General features: G+C 55.0%; 3 protein-coding genes across 3 annotated transcripts; 2 read left to right on the top strand and 1 right to left on the bottom strand.

Moving 5' to 3' along the window:
- Nucleotides 1-3673: 3673 nt before the first annotated feature.
- Nucleotides 3674-6840, top strand: NCLIV_050720 (conserved hypothetical protein; the record flags this gene model as incomplete). Its single annotated transcript, XM_003884625.1, has 8 exons — nt 3674-3772; nt 3943-4083; nt 4433-4517; nt 4856-4955; nt 5469-5509; nt 5864-5936; nt 6412-6515; nt 6779-6840. 8 exons carry the CDS (start codon nt 3674-3676, stop codon nt 6838-6840), a joined length of 705 nt encoding a protein of 234 aa, XP_003884674.1.
- A 1494-nt stretch (nt 6841-8334) lies between these two features.
- NCLIV_050710 (putative zinc finger (C3HC4 RING finger) protein) lies at nt 8335-13602 on the bottom strand (the record flags this gene model as incomplete). The annotated part of the gene is made up of 8 exons (XM_003884624.1): nt 8335-8961; nt 9543-9580; nt 10094-10266; nt 10739-11193; nt 11898-12068; nt 12349-12425; nt 12869-12940; nt 13062-13602. 8 exons carry the CDS (start codon nt 13600-13602, stop codon nt 8335-8337), a joined length of 2154 nt encoding a protein of 717 aa, XP_003884673.1.
- Nucleotides 13603-14838: 1236 nt separating this feature from the next.
- On the top strand, nt 14839-16641 carry NCLIV_050700 (hypothetical protein; the record flags this gene model as incomplete). Its single annotated transcript, XM_003884623.1, has 2 exons — nt 14839-14905; nt 15989-16641. The coding sequence occupies 2 exons, from the start codon at nt 14839-14841 to the stop codon at nt 16639-16641; spliced, it is 720 nt and encodes a 239-aa protein (XP_003884672.1).
- Nucleotides 16642-17792: the final 1151 nt, after the last annotated feature.

Raw genomic sequence — 17792 nt, 5'->3', positions numbered from 1 at the left:
TCTTTCTCTCATTTAGGGCGGTTTGGGTTTGCTCCTTTCTTGCGTTTCTGCTTGCTCCGTCCCCCCTACCGAGCTTTGCCGCAAAGTTGCTGCTTGAGGCTTCAGGGAGCCTACGATCGCGGCCAGAAACCTGAAGTTGCCTTGTCTCCACCGAGATTTTTCACATCTCTTTATTCATGTATGTTTGGATGTAGAGAGCCGCAGGAAGGTATCTTCATGGCAGTGTGTAGAGATGTTTGCGAATGTGTGTATGTGCCAGTGCATAAACGCACATATACATCAATCTTTACTTGCATGCATGTGTCTGCGTAGAAAAGTATACACATATATATATGCAGGTTTATGTTTGTGTCGATGTTTGTATACGCAGGAATGCATGCAGGTGCATAATTTTGTGCATGTTTATACAATTTGTGTAATTGTATGTATGTATGTATGTATGTAAATCTGTGTAGATATGTATGTATGTATGTATGTATGTATGTATGTATGTATGTATGTATGTATGTATGTATGTACATCTGTGTAGATATGTATGTCTTCATGTATGTAAATGTACGTGTTTTTGCTTATCTGGATCTATTTGTGTTTGTGTAGCGAATAGTGAAATTCTTTGTCGGAGGTTTGATTTGTCAGAAGGGTGACTGAGACACATGTTCAGATGTTCGCGATGTGCCAATATGCGGACTGGGTTTTCTGCTCGTCGCGATTTACAAGGACAGCTGGTCACGGAATGCCTTCCTCTCTAGAAAAGTTCCCCACCTCTCCCTCTCCTCTTATTGCACAGAGCAGGAGACTGGACGAAAGAAACGCCCGAGAAAAAAGCGAGAGTTTCCGGAAAGAAGAGTTGCCTTGCACGTCAGTCTACCCGCGGGGCACGCTGCAATCTCACCCTCTGCAGTCGGTCCCTTTTTCGACGCTCGTCCTCGCCCTCGACGAAATGCTTGTCTCTGGGATTTTCGCAGAAAGGAGAACCTTTGTGTCGGTTTCAGCCATTCAAACGGACACTTACAAAGTGTCTCAACGGCGTCTGTCACTGCTTTTCCTCGTCTCTTTCTGAGACTCTTTTTTCGCAGATGCGACCCCCGCGCGCTCCCGCCTTGCGGTGTCTGTACACACACTGCAGGGGGGAAGAAGACAGTTTTCGAGTGCTGTGCGACTTTACGCGCGCATTTTCTCTTCTCAATCTTTACTTTTCTCGCTCTTCTTCTCCAAACGTGTGACGCGACTTTCTCCTCTCAAGACTCGCACGGCATCTGCTTTCTTGCGAGGAAAAACGAAATCTTCTGCTCCGTTGAACATCGAGAGGAAGGCGACAGGACGAGAGGAGGCGCTAACCCGCGAGGCGCCACGACGGCTGAGTATCGGCACGTGAAGATCAATACTTTTTTCCAGTCTCGCTGATACACACAACATTTTCAGTCTTTTCTTTCCGAGTCACCTTCTTGCCTTTCTCCTTGCTCCGCCTGCATTTCCCCCTTCCCTCCCGGTTCTTCTCGCTTCTCCCGTCTTTCTCTCGCGCTTCGGTCTCGTGTCTTGTCCTCGTCATAGGTCTTTTGTCTTGGCTATCTCCACGCTCTGCGCCGCTTTTCCCTGTCGTCTTGTCACTCGACGGGTCTTTTCTGCGCTCCCTCTCTCTTTCTTCTCCTTCCTCGTCTCTTTGCGGTCGAGAAAAGAGGTTCCTCCAATAGCCAAGTCTCGACAGCGCAGCGATAGCGCAGAGAGGTGCTTTGTGCGTTTCTTCTCGCGGCTCTTCTCGCCCCCTTGCTCGACTCCCTCGGCGCCTTCGTTCGCCTGACCCTGCAAAACAAAAAACTGGTTTTCCCAAAGAATTTTTGCGGCCCGAAAGAACCAAGAACGCCTCTCCGCGTGGAGTTTTCCCTCGGGTTGGGGCTTTAGAGCACCTGGCCGCCTTCAATTCTCTCTCCAACGCTCTCCGTTCCACATTTCCGTCTGTCAGAACTATGCTCCGGGTTTCACGGTGCGGAAGGCGTCTCCCCTTTTCGCCGCGCCTCTTTCTCAGGTGTATATACACCGTGTCCCCGCCGAAGCCGGTGAATTCCTCTCGACTTTCTGCCGCACGTTTCTCGTCAACGTTTCTTGTCTTTTGTTCTCCTCCCCCCTCCTCTCCTCGACATGCCTGGGCCATCCCAATCGCACCTTCCCTCTTCCGCATTTCATTCCACATCCCATTCCACGTTTCCTTCATCCCCAAGTCCTTCTTTTCGTTCTGCCCTTGCTTCCCTCCGTTGTTCTTCGCGAGGTCGTCTGTCTCCTCAAGACTCGTCCCGTCTCCAGCCGCGTTCGGTTTCGAGAGCGCCTCTACGAGATCGCTCAATGCTCGTTGAGACGCCACGGAGACACCCGACGCGGGGGTCGAGCCCATGCGAAACGCTCAAGCCTTCCTCTTCGTGCTCCTCTCCGTCTTCTCTCCTGAAAACTTCGCACTCGTCTCTTCTCTCCTTCTCCACTTCTCGTCGCCTCGCTAACTTCTCGCCCTCTTCTTCTTCCTCGTCTTCTCAAGACCGCTCGCGACGTCTCCGCGCCTCGAGAACTTCGAAACGTAACGCAGTCCCCCGCCGCCTTTCCTCTCCGTCCCCTTCTTCCTCGTCTTCTCGCTCTCCGTCCGCTTCTGCGTCATCCTCGCGAGGCTCTCGGTCTTCGAAGTCGTTTGCTTCGCCTCAGAGACGCGATAAATCTCGGAGACAGCCTCCTCTGTTGCAGGAACCAACCTCCCCGCAGTCTCAGATTTCCTCTTTGCGGCAGGCGACGTACGAGAAGAAAGTGCGGCGTTTCCAGGCCAAGCTGCGGGCCGCAGATTTGCTGCTGTCTCCTCCTCCTTCCCCCTCCGCCCCTCCCTCTGCCCCTGCGTTATCGCCTCGTTCGTCTTCTGCTTCGGCGAGGACACGCGCGTCAGCGACGAGGTTGCGGGAAACGGAGACGAAACGCGAAGAGGCGCCGTCTCTCGCCTCGACGTGCACGCCTGCGTCTTCTCACTCGACGAACGCTTCTGGTCCCAAACTACCACCTCTCGTTCCGTCCCTCAGAGAGCTCTACTCTCGTGCACACAGAGCAGCCCAAGAGGCGGAGACTGCTTCGTCCGCAACTCGTCAGGTGCGCCTCCCTGCCGGTTTCGGCTCTGCTGTCGATTCTCTCCTCGGGAGAGAAAAGTCGATTGGCGACCTCACCCTGTGTGCCGCCTCCTTTCTCACGTTTCTCGTGACTGCACTTCGAAACACAGCCGATTCAATATGTATATATATAGGTATATAGGTAGCGAGAGCGGCGGAGAGAGAGTGAAATCAAGGCGACGCATCTCCACTTCGAGCCCTCCAGGTGTGCTTGTATACGTCTCTTTGTTTCCGGTTCTTCGATTCCTGGCAACCGAGTCGGGTTCGGTGTCTGAGTCTCACAACGTATGGATGTGTATGTGTCTTTCTATGCGTCCGTGACCTTGGAGGTAGCTTGTGTCTCCATGCCGGCGCAGGTGTTTTAGTCACTTGCGGTTGGCGCAGGTATGTTCCTCTTTTTTCGCTCTCTTTAGGGCCCTGAGTCGCGAGAGAGCCGCCTTGTTTCTTCCTTTCTGCGTTCGCCTCGCCAGTCGTCTTCACTCTCTTCGCGTGCAGCCTTGCCTTCGGGCTGTCGAGGGCGAGTCGGAAAAGCAAGCGACGCGATGACAGGCAACGCGAGCGACGAAGCTCTCGATGTTAGGGTGAAGAATGTGGAAGAAAAGGCTGCGCAAATCAAATTTGCTTTCAAGACCCGCACAAAGGTACTCTTCTCGTTGCGCGTGCCGCTCAAGGCGTGTGCATCTTTCACCCGTCTCCGTCGGCGCCTTCGTGTGTCCCGCGCGCTTCTTTCTGTGCCTCGCGCCTCCTGTGTGTCTTTTCTTCCGACCGCGTGAACGCCGTCCTGTCCAGATTCCCTGCTTGTCGGACTCAGCTGCAACGGCAGGAGCTAAATTCGCTCGCCGACCAAATCGACGCCTTGCGCATACGCCAGGACATGCCCGTCGCGGGCTTTCTGGGAAACGCCGGCATGGCTGAGAGGCTTGTCAAGGATGAACTGCAAGCAAACAAACATGTGCGTTTCCCGTCTCGCTTATCGCTGTCTTTGAGCGATAGATAGCCCGTATTTAGATCGGGTATACATGCACGTGTATTATCCATTAGGTATTTGTAATATGTGCAGACATCTACGTGTGTATATATGCAGTGTGTATATATGCAGATGCGTATGTATATAGACCCATGTAGGTATATGCGCTTATATATGTACCTCTCTCCCTATATATATATACAAATATATATATATATATATATATATACTTGTATATATATATATATATGCGTGCATCTGGTGTGTCTGTTTCATATGTGTAGATGCTTGTATTTATCGGCGCGCTGGTGACTTTTTTCTTTTTCGGATTCAGGCTCGGCTGGCGTTTGCCGCTCAGTGCACGAGCGATGCAGACTGCATGCTCCAAGGCGTGCGAGATCTTCACAGAAAAGCGTGTGGTGAGAATCGCGTCGCGTTCAGTGGGTGTCTACGTCTCCTCTCTGAAAAATAAGTAAACAGAGTCAAAGCACGCCTTTGGCAGTTTCTCTTCCCAGAGATGCCGTCGCGTCCCACAAAGCGCGGGTTTTCCCGTTTCATCCTGCCCTCCTGTTAGCGATCGCCCCGTCTGGATTTCTACCTCTGTCGTCATCCGTCTCTCTCTGCGCAAGCGTCTCTCTCTCTCTACATCGACAAGCCGTCTTTCCCTCCACTAGCTCTCTCGCTTTCTCTGTTTCTTGTTCTCACTCTCTCGTTTCGTTCTCTCTGTTTCTCTCCTTTCTCATTCTCGCTGGCTCAGAGAAGGCAGGTGCGCGCCGCGGAGCGGAGGCAGGCGTGCAGGAGATTGAAGCATCTGTGCAAGGCTGTCGAGAGGTTCTGCAAGCTCTTGGAGATTCGAGGTGGGCGTGCAGCGATCCAGACTACGCCGGCAACGTGCCTGTTTCGCGGGCGGTGCCTCGCAGTTTCGACGATATTGCCGCGGACTTCCCCCCGTCAAGAAAACGGCCGAAGCATTTCGTTTTCTGTACCTCTTGGCGTGTACCGGCCGTGAAACAGTGACCGACTGCCTTTTCCGTTCTTTTTCATCGCCTGTCGAAAACAAAGGCGGTGCTAAGACCTCGAACCCTTTCACTCATCCAGAGGGCTGGATGTATGTACACCCGAATATCCGTTCAAGCCGAATATCCATTCAAGCGTATCCGGGTGTATAGACACCCAACCGCCAAGTCCATTCCTGGGCAAAAACGCATATCTTTGCGTGGACAGATAAACGTCAACGTGTACAAACCCTTGCTTAACTATTTATCCGTCGCCGAGATATATGCATATATATATACATATATTTGCTTCTTGTTTTTGATTACTTGATCATGCGACTTGTTTTCGGACTCGGTCGCGGACCCTGTGTGCAGGAACTCTCTGGAATCGTCGCTCCGCCGGCTTCTATCAGAAGGTACGAGGGTGTGTCTCTTTTTGTCGCTGTTTTCTCACTCTCCTTTTCACCGGTTCGTGTTCATCGCTTCGCCTTCTCTACCCGCCTCCTCAATTCGTCGCCGCCTTCTCTTGTTTTCGTTCACACCCTGCGTCTCTCCCCTCGTCTGTCCCATGTTCGCTTTTTCCCGCCTTTCACGCTGCTCTCTTGGAGGAACCCAGAGGAGGCTGCGCCCTACCGCGTCTTCCACATTTGCAGTTCGAAGTCATCCCTCCCCACAGAAAGTGTGTGCATGCAGCCTGTCCTTTCTGGGGCAGAATCGCCCCGGCACCGCCTCAGTGCTTTCCGTGGTTTTTCTTCTCTCGCGTTCTTCAGCGTTTCAGGGTGTCGAGGAAACGATCTCTCAAGAACGGCGCATCTGTCACGACGCCGAGGCTTCGATGAGCAGGTGCGCGCCCCATGCCATGTATTAGACGTCGAAAACAAGAGTCTCTTTGTTGTTGTGCCGTAGGAAGTTCCCTCTTCTCACGCTCTCTTGTTCCGCCCTCTCTTTCCACACACGTTTCCTTCCTCTCTTCTTTCTTCGCCGGGCGCTTTGTGCTCTGGCGCTTCCCCCTTACTCTTTTTTGTCTTGTGTTCTAGACACCTCGCGCCTTCTGCATTTGTTCACCCTCGCTTCGCATTTCTCTCTCTCCGGTGGGTCTCGCCTTGCTTCTATCGAGTTGTCTTCCTCTCCCTCGCTTTCTCCAGTTTCTCTCCTGTCTCTCGTTCTCTTCCTCTATTTCTTCCTCTCTTTGTATCTTCCGTTCGCTCCTTTTCGTTCTCTTTCTTCCTCTGTCTCTCTTCCTCTCTCTCGTTTTGTCTGTGTGTTCGTTCCCGCCGAGTTTGACTTGGCCCCTCGATATTCTTGCGTTTTCCCGCAGGATGCTGGCAGAGCTCCGACAGCAAGCGCGCGGCGACATCCGCGCGAGCCGCGAAACCCGCGAACAAGTCGAAGAGCAGATTCTGCAACTCCTCGAGGACGCATGTGAGCGGGGACGTCCCGAGAAAACGTTGCCAGCCTGTCCCCTCTGGCCCAGCGCCGCGTCTGTGCTCTCTCGGCTTCTCAGCCTGACCCGTAGATACAACCCTCAAAGTGTGGCTCCCCGTCTCAAAACACCTTTTCGTCGCCTTCTCGACTTCTCAACCATAGTGCTTTCCACCTCCTTTCTTCTTTTATCTACTCTGTTTCCGTCTTGTTTCACGTTGCTTCAGGTTGGTTCAGTCTTTCCTGTTTTCCTTGCTTCTCAGGCGTCAAAGTCGAAACGTCGGTGTTGACGAGTGGCAACCTTCCGCGCGCCTCGCCGTCTTGAATTCGTTTTTCAGACGCGATTTTTTTCTAGTGGAAGGACAAAAGTTTTGGAACAAGGAAATAGATCGAGTCCACCTTTGTTTGTAGATGCATCTTTTTGTCCTTTTTTCTGCGTGTGGGGGGACAGTCGACGGACACGCGTTTTTCTCAACGGGAGACGAGGCCTTGCTGACATGCCTGCAGGTTCATTGGGCGCAATCGTAGACGCATTCTTGGCCATCTCGTCTCCTCAGTGCACACCTAGATATCGCCACAAAGATATCTATACATCCACACTGTAAATATAGGCATACGTTTACATGCAAGCAGAGTGCTTGCACATGGGTAGCCATCTCGTCTTCCGTGGTCTCTCGAGGCTCGTAGCTGTCTTCGAGGTTGAGAGCCAGGGTCTCCTTCAAGAGGAAAACAGAGAAACTCGCATAAAGCCTGTATTCTCCTCCATACATATGTGTATGTGTCGGTAGACAGGAGGCAATGGAGAGCGATGCGTTGCAGCTTCATTCGGTGCATGTCCACTGTTTTTTCCTTCTTTCAGACGTTGTCTCTCACGTGAGCGGTGCTGTCTCATCAGGTTTCTAAACTTCAGACTTTGTCAGTTCACTTGTCAAAAACCGTAATCAAATGGCTCTCTCTATAAAGCATCCCTCTGTCTCCCTTCTGTCTCCCTTCTGTCTCTGTCTCGTGTCCCTTCTCGCTCTTCCTGTACCTCTTGTCGCTCTTTCTTTTTGCCCTGTCCGCGCCTCCTCTATCTGTCCGTCCTCTTTTCTTCTTCCCTTTCAGTGTCTCTCTCTTCCTCTGTTGTCTCCTTTCCTCTCGCTCTGCATAGATCTGTCTCGCGCGTGGTAGGCCGTTGCAAAGCCGAAGTAAAGCACACACTGTCCTGTTTGCAAGTGCGGGAAACGAATTAAACGTGGAGGGGAGGCAGTTTCTCTCGGTACACACAGACGAAAACTATTCCTGCCATAACCGTGCACAGGGAGACGGGAGCGGAGCTGAGGGGACAACCCGCAGAAAGCCGAGAAGCAAGAGGGAGAAGAAACGACGGTGGGAGACGAAAAAAACCAGCAAGAAGAGAGACAAAAGCTCCGAAGGAAGACCTGAAAGGAGAGAGAGGGAAAGCGTCTGATGTGATGGAACTTTCACATACAGATAATCCATACCAGTCAACCGGTACAGATGAGAACGGCGAGAGAAATACTGAAAGGAGAGAAGCAGAGAATGGAGAAGCCGAGAGGAGCGAGGAACTGCAGAAATACCGAAACGGAGAGGGAAAGACAGTTAGGAAAAGCAGCGTTTGTGCTCGTTTTTCTCGGACGACGGCGCAGGCAACGAAGCCCGCCGCCACACAACGGCGCCACACGTCGGTGAGAAAGCGAGCGTTGACGCGCTCAAAAAAGACCACAAAAACGCGCGGTGGATGCTGGCTCTTCCTGCGTCTCTTACGAAACAGAGAACAAGCGTTTCCCGACAACCTCCCAACGCCCGCCATTCTCTCTCAGTTGTCTTTCCCGTCCTGCGTTTTGCCGTCCTTTGCTTTCTTTTCTCTTTTTTTCTTCGTTTTCGCCTGCAAGAGAATCTCCCCGAGACTGCATCCCCCCGGGCGCGGTAAGTAGGCCTCTTCCACCGTTGCCTCCGTTTCCTTGCGACCTGGCACGTGCCTCCCGCCGCCCCACGCCGTGGTCTTCGTGCGCACAGGAGCGCTTGTCGAGCCTGGTTTCAGCTGCGTCCATCCTCTGGCCACAGACTGGTCTTGAACGGCGCCTGCGTTCGGCGGCAGTGCAGCGCCGAGCGACGGGAACTGGATTTCTTGTCGCTTTCTCTCGAGCGCTCGCTTCTGCTGCTCCTCCTGCCGCTTCACCACCGCCGCGAAGGAGAAAGAGGAGTCCTCTCGAGAAGCTGCGCCCGCGCTTCCCGCAGAGACGAGCGAAGAGTCGCGACCGGGTAGCGAAGGAAACGTTTGCGGGCTGCAGTCTGTCGGAGGGTGCAAAGGCTCTCGCGGGACGAAGCGCACGCGAGAGGAGAGAGAAGAGGCAGACGCCACAGAAGACGCGGCAGCTACAGCTTCGCGCTCTTCTTGGCGAAGCCGTTCGCGCCGATTGGCTGCGCGTCGACGGAACTCCTCCTGCGAAAAAAGGACAAGAGCGGGCTGGTGTAGAGACACTGGAAATGCACCGGCGGACAGCAACCGAGAAGTCGGCGTAGCGAGAGAAAGACATCTAGGCAGAACTATACCGAAGAATACACAGGTAAAGAGAAGGGGTGAAAGGTAGACACACACGGCGATGTTGAGACAGGCATATACATGCAGAAATACGCACATATATACATATATATATATATATATATATATCGGAGAGAGGCACATATGTATGTAGGTCAGATTAGTCTTAGAGAAGTCGACAGATCTGCGTGTCTATTGGAATGAAGATGCAAACCTAGATGTAAACAGGGAGATACAAAGACAGAAGGCGCGAGGAGAGATGCGCCCTTCGCCTAGTTGGGTGCCGAGTCGCGTGGCTTCCCAAGTCGTGATGAGGACGGGAGATGTGGGAAGCGAAGAGAGAGAGAGAAGCGGGCACGCGGGAAACGAAGCACGTGCGCTGAAGTCGGCAGGAAAAAAGGGAAAGATGGGCGCAGCTGCCGCTGCGAGGGAGAGAAGAGCGCCGACTCTGCAAAACGCGCCGCGCTCCTTTCCAAGTCTACCTTGAATACGCGCGCCGTTTCCGGAGAAATCACAGACCCTGAAAACGCAAAGGACCGAGGACTCAGACAGCTGCACAGCTGGAAAAAAAAGGCGCCGTCGCTTATTTCACGCAACTCATGTGCACTGCACGTGCATGCACACAAAAATACAAAACATCATTTGTGCAAGCGCATCCACGCCTAGACACACACCTGAACATACAACTACAAACATACATATACACCTTGTTATATCTAGCCCTGTTTGGTAATACGCCCGTATATCTATCCATCGATACGTCTATATATATACATATATCTGTATCTTTATTTCTACATATTTCCACAAGTGTCTCTCTTGACGTTTGAGACGGGTGCACATGTGTGTGTTGCCAGACGGTGGTGAGTGCGTCGGTCCTTTTTTGAGGCAGGACTGGGCGAGAGAGTAGCCTGAGCGCGTGTGGGGAGCGAGAGGCGACAGTTTCTGCGTGCAGCGGCGCTTCACGTGTCCAGTTGGAAAAACGGGGTTTTGCCGGCCGCGAGTCGTTTTTGCGAGACGGTATCTTCCTCACGCAAGTCGACGTCGACGAACGAGACTTGGGCCATCTGCGGCAGATGCGCGAAGCACTTGAATCGCCTGCGAACTTGTTCATCCACGCACAGGAGCTGGACGTCACGCACAACCACGTCGAGGAGGACGGGAGGCAAGCGACTCTCGTCGCCGCCCGCTTCGAACAACAGGCACCTGACACAAAGGCGGCAGAGAGCGAGGAAAGGAGATGAGAGAGCGGGAGAGGGGACTGCGAGAGATGCTGGAGAAAGAGAGGTGGCAAGAGCGGAAAGGACCGGGAGAGGACGCAAGAAGCAAAACGCAGGTCAGAAGGAAGACGCGTGGAGGCTGACAAAAGAGAAGAAACTTCGAAACAACGTAGCTGGCGATCCCGTCGCGCTGGCGTTTTCGCACACAAACCTGCTCGGAACCACACGCTTTTCAGTCTCTCGAGCCTAAGGCAAGAAAAAACACCTTTTTCAGCCTCTCACTTTCCTCACATCTCTCACACCTCTATATTATATACATATTTAGACCCATGTATATTTACACAGAGATGCAGATATTCACGTATCCCTACGCATGTATATCTACATATGTGCATTTGCATGTGTGAGAAAGTATGTGACCAGGCACTTTGGAAAGAGCGTCCAGGCGCGTTTCTCACTTGACGAAGAAAGGGTGGAGGAAGCAAAGCTGGCCGTCAGCAGCCTGGTAGAAGTAAAACTCCGATAAATTGAGAGGTGCGCCACGGGTCTTCTCCCCGCCTTTTGTGCGCTTCCCGCCTTCACTCTCTTCGGCGAGTCGAGACGCAGAAGAGGAAGAAGATGAAGAGGAAGAAGAGAAAAGTTCGGTGTGAGGTTGTGGAAGGGTGCGGCGAGCAGAGGCGTTCCCTTCGTTCGCGTCGAGACAGGAAGACGCCACGAGAGGAGGGACAGAGGAGGAGGCGTTGCCCCCGTCTGTCGCTGCAGGCGCCTCTTCGCTTCCCCGCGTCTCCACTTCTCCCAACGAAGGTTCAGACTGGGAGGGTTTTCGCTCCCAATGTACCTTCTCCCGCCCCATCGCCTGGCGACGATCGCGGGCGAGGAAGTGCTGCATGTCCTTCATCATGTCTTCAAAGTCCTGAGTGCGCGAAAACGGACACAGTGGGAAAACGAATCAAACCCACTCTCAGAATCCGCGGGCTACACTAAAACCTTCCCCTGGTCCTTGCCTCTTTTTGGCAATCGACCCCTCTCTCTGAGTCCCCACTCTTTCGATCTCTCTCTTCTCTCTCTTTCGGCTATACTCTTTCGCATTCTCGCTTTCAGTCTCTCTCTGCTACTCTCCCGCTTCTCTGCTATTAAAAGAAAGTAAACAAACTTTATCTTTACGCAGAAGTTTAAAACAACTTTCTTTATTAATAATTCATATTAAAACAACCCTTTCTCTTCTCTGCTATTCTCGCTCTTTCTTTGCGTCTCGACAGCTTCGTCGATCTGCTGAGTTTGTCGCCACGACTCTCTGGCGAGCTGCGGTTTTTGACCTGGCTCGACCTGCGTCTCTCTCGCTTATTCAGCGCTCGCGGGGCACTCTTCATCCCTCCTTTCCCTCTCAGGAATCTCCGCGTTCTCTCTGTCCGCCCGTCGAGGCCTGTCGCACTCCACTCTCGACTGGAGACGGAGTCTGCGCGAGTCTCCACCTATCCGCTCGCTCCCTTCCCAAGGTGAATTCAAACCGTAGACGAATCTATGCAAATCCAGTCGTCAATATAGAATCTACGTGGAAACGGATAAACCTAAACATTTACGCATACACATATGCTTCTGCAAGATTCACAAGCTTACTAGAATCCCACGGGAGTACCAGTCCCTGGCTTCATGATTCTCAGGAAACTTTGCTGTTTCCGCTTTTTCTTGGTCGTTTCCCGTCTCGGTTAAGGGAGGACGGATAGGGGCTGAGCACGCGCAACAGGCTCCGACGGCTTCGTCTCTCTTCATCCGCGTAAACTCCTCAGCCTGGACGCAGTCAGCAAGAGAGGTGCCATACGCGTTTTAAAAGAAAACTCGAAAGTGCGGAACGTCAAGCAGCCGAAACCCTCGGCCGTCTTTTTCCTTTGCGCTCCCCGCGCCGTTCAGGGCGCGAACGACGCGGCCATCTGACAGCGGACGTTTTCGCGCGTTTGCCTTCCGCAGACAAAGGATGCAAAAAAACGACAACTAGGCACCATGTGACAACGCGCTGCATGGTGTAGCTATGATCTGTGCGTTCCCACTGCGGGCTTTGCAAGCGTCTGACCATCGTTAAGGCCCGAAGCGTCGCGGCGTCGACCGGCGCGCCGTCGCTCTCCAGCTCTTCTTGTCGCCGCGCGGCACCTGCGACCCGCGGCGGAGGCGCAAAGCAGAAAAAACGTCGCGCGCGAGAGAAAAGAAAACACGCACCTTTCCCCACGCCTCGTGTAGGCATGCACCGAGTTGTCCTCACGCATGCACGAGCACGGGTGTCTATCCGATCTGGAAATGCATGTCAGAAATACACATGTGAGCATGACTGACTGCGTCGACCAGGGGAAGTCGCTGTGTTGAACAGATACATATCCGCAGCGGAAGCGGCCGGGAAGCGCGTCGGAGACCGCCAGAGAAACCGAACGGAAAAAAGAAACATTCGACAACGCACACGCTTCTCGGGAAGGAAGGGCGGCCGCAGGAAAAAGAGACCAGTGAAACGCAGTACATCGGCAGCGTAGCAACGCGTGAAAGGAAGAGCGGACGACCCATCTTCTCAAAGAAGCTGGAGCTTCGGCACAGGCGATCCTCACCGAGCTCCTCCAGGTGACATTCCCACGGCAGGGCGGGAGCATGCGTCAACGCGACACGTGCAAAATGGACACCTGCAGAAAATCAAAATCCGCATGAGAAAAGAAGCCAAACATGAGAAAGGGAAAGAAGAAAGAGAAGCAAGAGAACGACGACACGAAGTCAAGCATTTCCGCGCAGCCTGGCTCTGCTCACCGAGGGTTCTTTCGCACGGCAGCCCGTGTCGCGGCGTCTTCTCCCCAAGTCCGGGAGACTCCTTTTCGGCTCCAAGTTCACCCTCTCGGCGCACAGGCGCTGCAGAGACGCCCGCGGGGAAACCCTCGGGTGTCTCTGGGGAGGCGAGGGCGGATGCCTCTGTGGCGCCATCTGATTGCGACTCGCATCGTCGGGGCGAGACATCCGCAGGCGACCCGCGCATTCGTCCGCGCGCGGACGCAGCCCGCGCAGCGAAACGGCGACACTCGGCGCAGAGGCGCTCTGTCACAAGCTGCCTCCGCCCAGCCGAGACACCCGCGGGGCTTGGTGCGCGGGAGCGTCCTCGCGCCGAGCCTGAACCGCGAGCGCTCGCCAAGGCGCTCAGCCGCTGGGACGCAGAACCCTGTTGGGCGACGTCTTCTGCTCTGCATGCAGGACACTCGCTGGGAAGGAAACTCCGAGCGCCCTGTCTCCCTGGCGTCGCGCCTTCTGGGCCCAGGCCTCCGCGTCCCTTGTCTCCACATTCGCCGGATGGCTCCATCTCGCCCCGAACACCAGCAGACGAAAGAGAAGACGGAAACGAAGGCAGAGAGGAAGGAACAGAAGAGGGAGAAGAGAGAAAAGAGGAAGGAGAGGAGACAGGTGGAGAGGAGGATGCCGCGTTGGGTGTCCCCAGTGCGTGGTGTTCGCCTTGCGACGCTTCTCCTTCTCCAGTTTCCGGTGTCCTGGCAGCGGCCGTCCGCGCGCGTTGGCCGTCGTTTCGGTTTGCCGGTTCTTCGCCCGTTTCTTGTGCAGTCCTCGGGTCACAGGAGCTGCGCAACTGCAAAGCTACCCAGGCGTCTGCACGCCGCATTGCGTGCACTGCGTGCGTAACAGGAGAAGCGAGCGAGACGACTGTCGAGTGCAACGGCCGCGAGAGGAGACAGAACGTCGCGCGCGCTCCCACGCGAGGGGGGACAACCTGAAGAGGGCGAGGAGAGAACGAGATGAGGTGGCTAGATGCGCAAACGCACTGGGGCAGTGAACAGGATGGAGGCGAAGGGGAAGGCCACGAATAAAGGAACAAGAGCGACAAAGCAGCGACGAACGACGCGGCCTACAGATGCACAAACGCAGCCGTTTGAACATCTACTCCCGTTCTCTGAAGCACGCCGCCACAAAGCAGTGCGCTCCTACTTGACCTATAGGTTCACAATGTCGCGCAACGCATTGCACATTTGCATCCACACATAGATATGTACTATGCCTGCGTCTACAAGAACAATCTACAAATGTACACGACTCTATACGCTGCACGGTGAGAGTGCTTTCACGCTGGGCCAGCGTGTAAAGACGAGAAGCAATGTATACAGGCGTAGAGTTGCAACTGTACACGCATGTACAGAGAGACATGTGCATGCACAGCAACTGCATACGGCTCTGTCTCTTTCTGCGCGGCGTCCCGTTTCCGGATGACTTGTCGAAAACTCCTGTGGGGCACACACGCAGTTGTGTCTTCATACATGGTTACATGCATGTGCTTGCATAAATATTTAGAGATACGTTTATATATGCATATGGTGCATGCACGTATGTGCACGGGCCAACGCGTGCGCCTGCGCAGGCGTGAAGAATGCGGGGACGCATGCAGGCGCTGACTTGGTAAACTCGGGCTGGGCGCAAATCTTTGCGGGCGACGGGCTCGAAGCAGAGGGGACAGCGCTGCCAGTATCGGCCTCCCGGTTGCGCGTGAGTTGTCCTGCCCTGGTCGGTGGAGAGGACGTCGAAGTAGCGCAGAATGCACGGCGTGCAGAAGACTGCAGACACCCCCAAGCATCTGGACCCCGAAAACGAGGTCCAGAGACGTCAGGAAGCCCCAGACGAGATCCCGTGGCCGGTCGCGCGCGGAGAGCCACCGGGAAGGAAGAACGAAAACGCCAAGTCACGCATGTATTTGCACATGCATCAATCTCTCTAGTGAGAGATTCTATACTAGTGAAAAACGGGGATGTATTCACGGGTCCCCGTGTACCTCTACTTTATAGAGAAGCTGATACGCGTGAATTGATATAGGTATATTGCATGTGTACGGGTGCTTAAGCATGGAGTAGCTGTGTAGGTGTAGAGAGTCGACGAGAGAGAGCGTTTGCGGGTAGGTGAACACTCAGAATAGATTGCATAGAGGGGAGAGGGGAGAGGGGGGGCAGAGGAGACACTTACTGTGCCCGCACTTTGTGACGGCTGGCGCGAGCATGGCGTCGGGTTGTTCCAGGCAGAAGGGACAGCTGACGGGGTCTTCTGCGCTGCTGGACATCTCCACTCGCACCACCCGGGTCCAGTCTGAAGGGAAAAGGTGGACAAGGAAGCGAACTCGAGAGAGAGCGGAGTCAATGCCAGTCGCCACAGCCATCGAAATGCCCTCCAGAGACGAGACGCCTGAGAAAAGAGGCCTCCCGCGAATCATCCACGGCGACTCGTCGTTTGGCCTCGCTCTGCCCAACCCGCAGCATCGACTTTCTCGCGTCTCTCTGTCGAGTGTTTTCCGCTCTCTCCAGTTTTCCGCTCCTTTCTGCGCCTCCTTGCTCCCTCTCTCTCTCCCTGCGACCGGGGTGCGACTTGTCGCAGTTTTCGCGAGTTTGCTTCTGTGGGATGCGTCGCATGCTTACCCACAAGGGCGTCCGGATTGTAAAAGGTCTCCTTTGCGTCCTCGTTCGAGGAGACGATAACCCGGCAGTTGGCGAGGACGAAGCGCTCCTTGGCAAACGCATGGTGTGTCTGCCTCACTCTGGCTCGCCAGTTACCCTTGGAAGGGCCAGACGGTTTCTGATACATTCTGTACGAGAAAAGGCGGTGAGGAGAAACCACTTGCGTCCCGCCGTTAACCTGCGAAGACACTCCGCGGCTTCGGCGGCCGCCTTCTGGGCCGTTCTCGGGTCGGCGACTCCCAGGCGGGGGCCGAGCTGGCAGCGAAGTCGAAGACCCGCACGAGGCTGAGGCGGACGAAGCAGAGCACAGCCCGGAGGCAGACGAGGCTGAGGCGGACGAAGCAGAGCACGGCCCGGAGGCAGACGAGGCAGACGGAGACGAAGCAGAGCACGGCCCGGAGGCAGACGAGGCAGACGGAGACGAAGCAGAGCACAGCCCGGAGGCAGACGAGGCTGAGGCGGACGAAGCAGAGCACGGCCCGGAGGCAGAAGAGGCTGAGGCGGACGAAGCAGAGCACAGCCCGGAGGCAGACGAGGCAGACGGAGACGAAGCAGAGCACGGCCCGGAGGCAGACGAGGCTGAGGCGGACGAAGCAGAGCACGGCCCGGAGGCAGACGAGGCAGACGGAGACGAAGCAGAGCACGGCCCGGAGGCAGACGAGGCAGACGCAGACGAAGCAGAGCACGGCCCGGAGGCAGACGAGGCTGAGGCGGACGAAGCAGAGCACGGCCCGGAGGCAGACGAGGCTGAGGCGGACGAAGCAGAGCACGGCCCGGAGGCAGACGAGGCAGACGGAGACGAAGGAGGCGCGGCCGGCGGCTGCGAGGCTAGTGCAGCTGCGCACGGAGAAGACGCCAAGAGCAGAGATGCCGCGGGAGGAGACTGGCGCCCGTGAGACGCCGGATAAAACTCAGCTGCGTCCGCTCTCATGATGGGTGCACGGGGAAAGACGACCAGCCCGTTGGCTGTACCGCAGATGAACGCAGGGTCAGGAACTGCACAGACACGAGCCTGACTAGGGTGGTTAGGGCCCTGTGAGCCCGCCGGCGAAACTCTGCGAAACGGGAGCAGACGCGAGGACGGTCGATCTGAAGTAGAACCAAGACAATAGGGGCGGGCGCGGTTCCGCGCCAGAGCGGCGCTGCGGAGTGTCTGTACACCGGAAGTTCCTAGAGAAGCGAAGCAGGCAGCAGTCGCGAGAAAAGGCACACAGGACGGGAGAAGCAGAGAGGGAAGAGGAGAAGGAACGGCAGAGGTCTGAAGGCGGCACTTTTCGGGAAAAGAGCGAGCGGCTCGGCAAATCGCGTGACCTTACAGGGGACACAGACGACTCTAGAGGGGGAAAAGCGGGAAAAGACGCCCATAATGCAACGAATCAGGCGCACGAGGGAGGCGACGAAAGGCCTGGGGTGGCATCGTTTGTACGGACAGTTTGCCGCGGGGTGCCCCAGCCGGAACGGCACGGCAGTCGCGGAACGGGCCTGGCGACATGTCCGGGGTTTTCTGACTCATCCCTTTCAAGCTCCTCTTTTCACTAGACAGGGCTCTGTCCGATTGTTTGTCAAAAGGTCGACAGAACCCAAACGCGAAGCCGGAGCGTGTGTGAGACGCGCTTTTCCTCTGGAAAAGAGGAATCCCGCATGCTTGAGTCGTGGGTAAAGCCGTTGCATAGAACACAAGTAACTTGAAGCACAGAAATGCGCATCACAGGGGAAACGTTTTCTTCCTCCAGATTGCTGTGCGTAACACACGGACTCGAACGAAAATACCTTGTCGAGTAAAAGTCGAAAGGGGCCGGATGTGTCGCGTGCGCGAAGAGTCCTGCGAGAGACGCAGTGTGTGGCAAATCGCACGGGCCAGCAGGCCGTCCTACCGCGGCGCAAGTCAGGAGAAAGAAGCATAAAAGCACATTTGCAAGTTCAAAAGACCAAAAATCCGTGTACAACGACAGCAAAGGAATATAAGCCGAAAACGTAACCCCCGTCTTTTGTCTCGTCGGCTGCAAAGACACTGCACGAGAAAAGGGATCAAGTGCGTGCATGCAGC

This window comes from Neospora caninum, chromosome X (assembly GCF_000208865.1).
Source record: "Neospora caninum Liverpool complete genome, chromosome X".
Classification (NCBI taxonomy): Eukaryota; Apicomplexa; class Conoidasida; order Eucoccidiorida; family Sarcocystidae; genus Neospora; species Neospora caninum.
The sequence above is the reverse complement of the archived record's forward strand: the minus strand, read 5'-3'. Positions and strand labels throughout refer to the sequence as shown.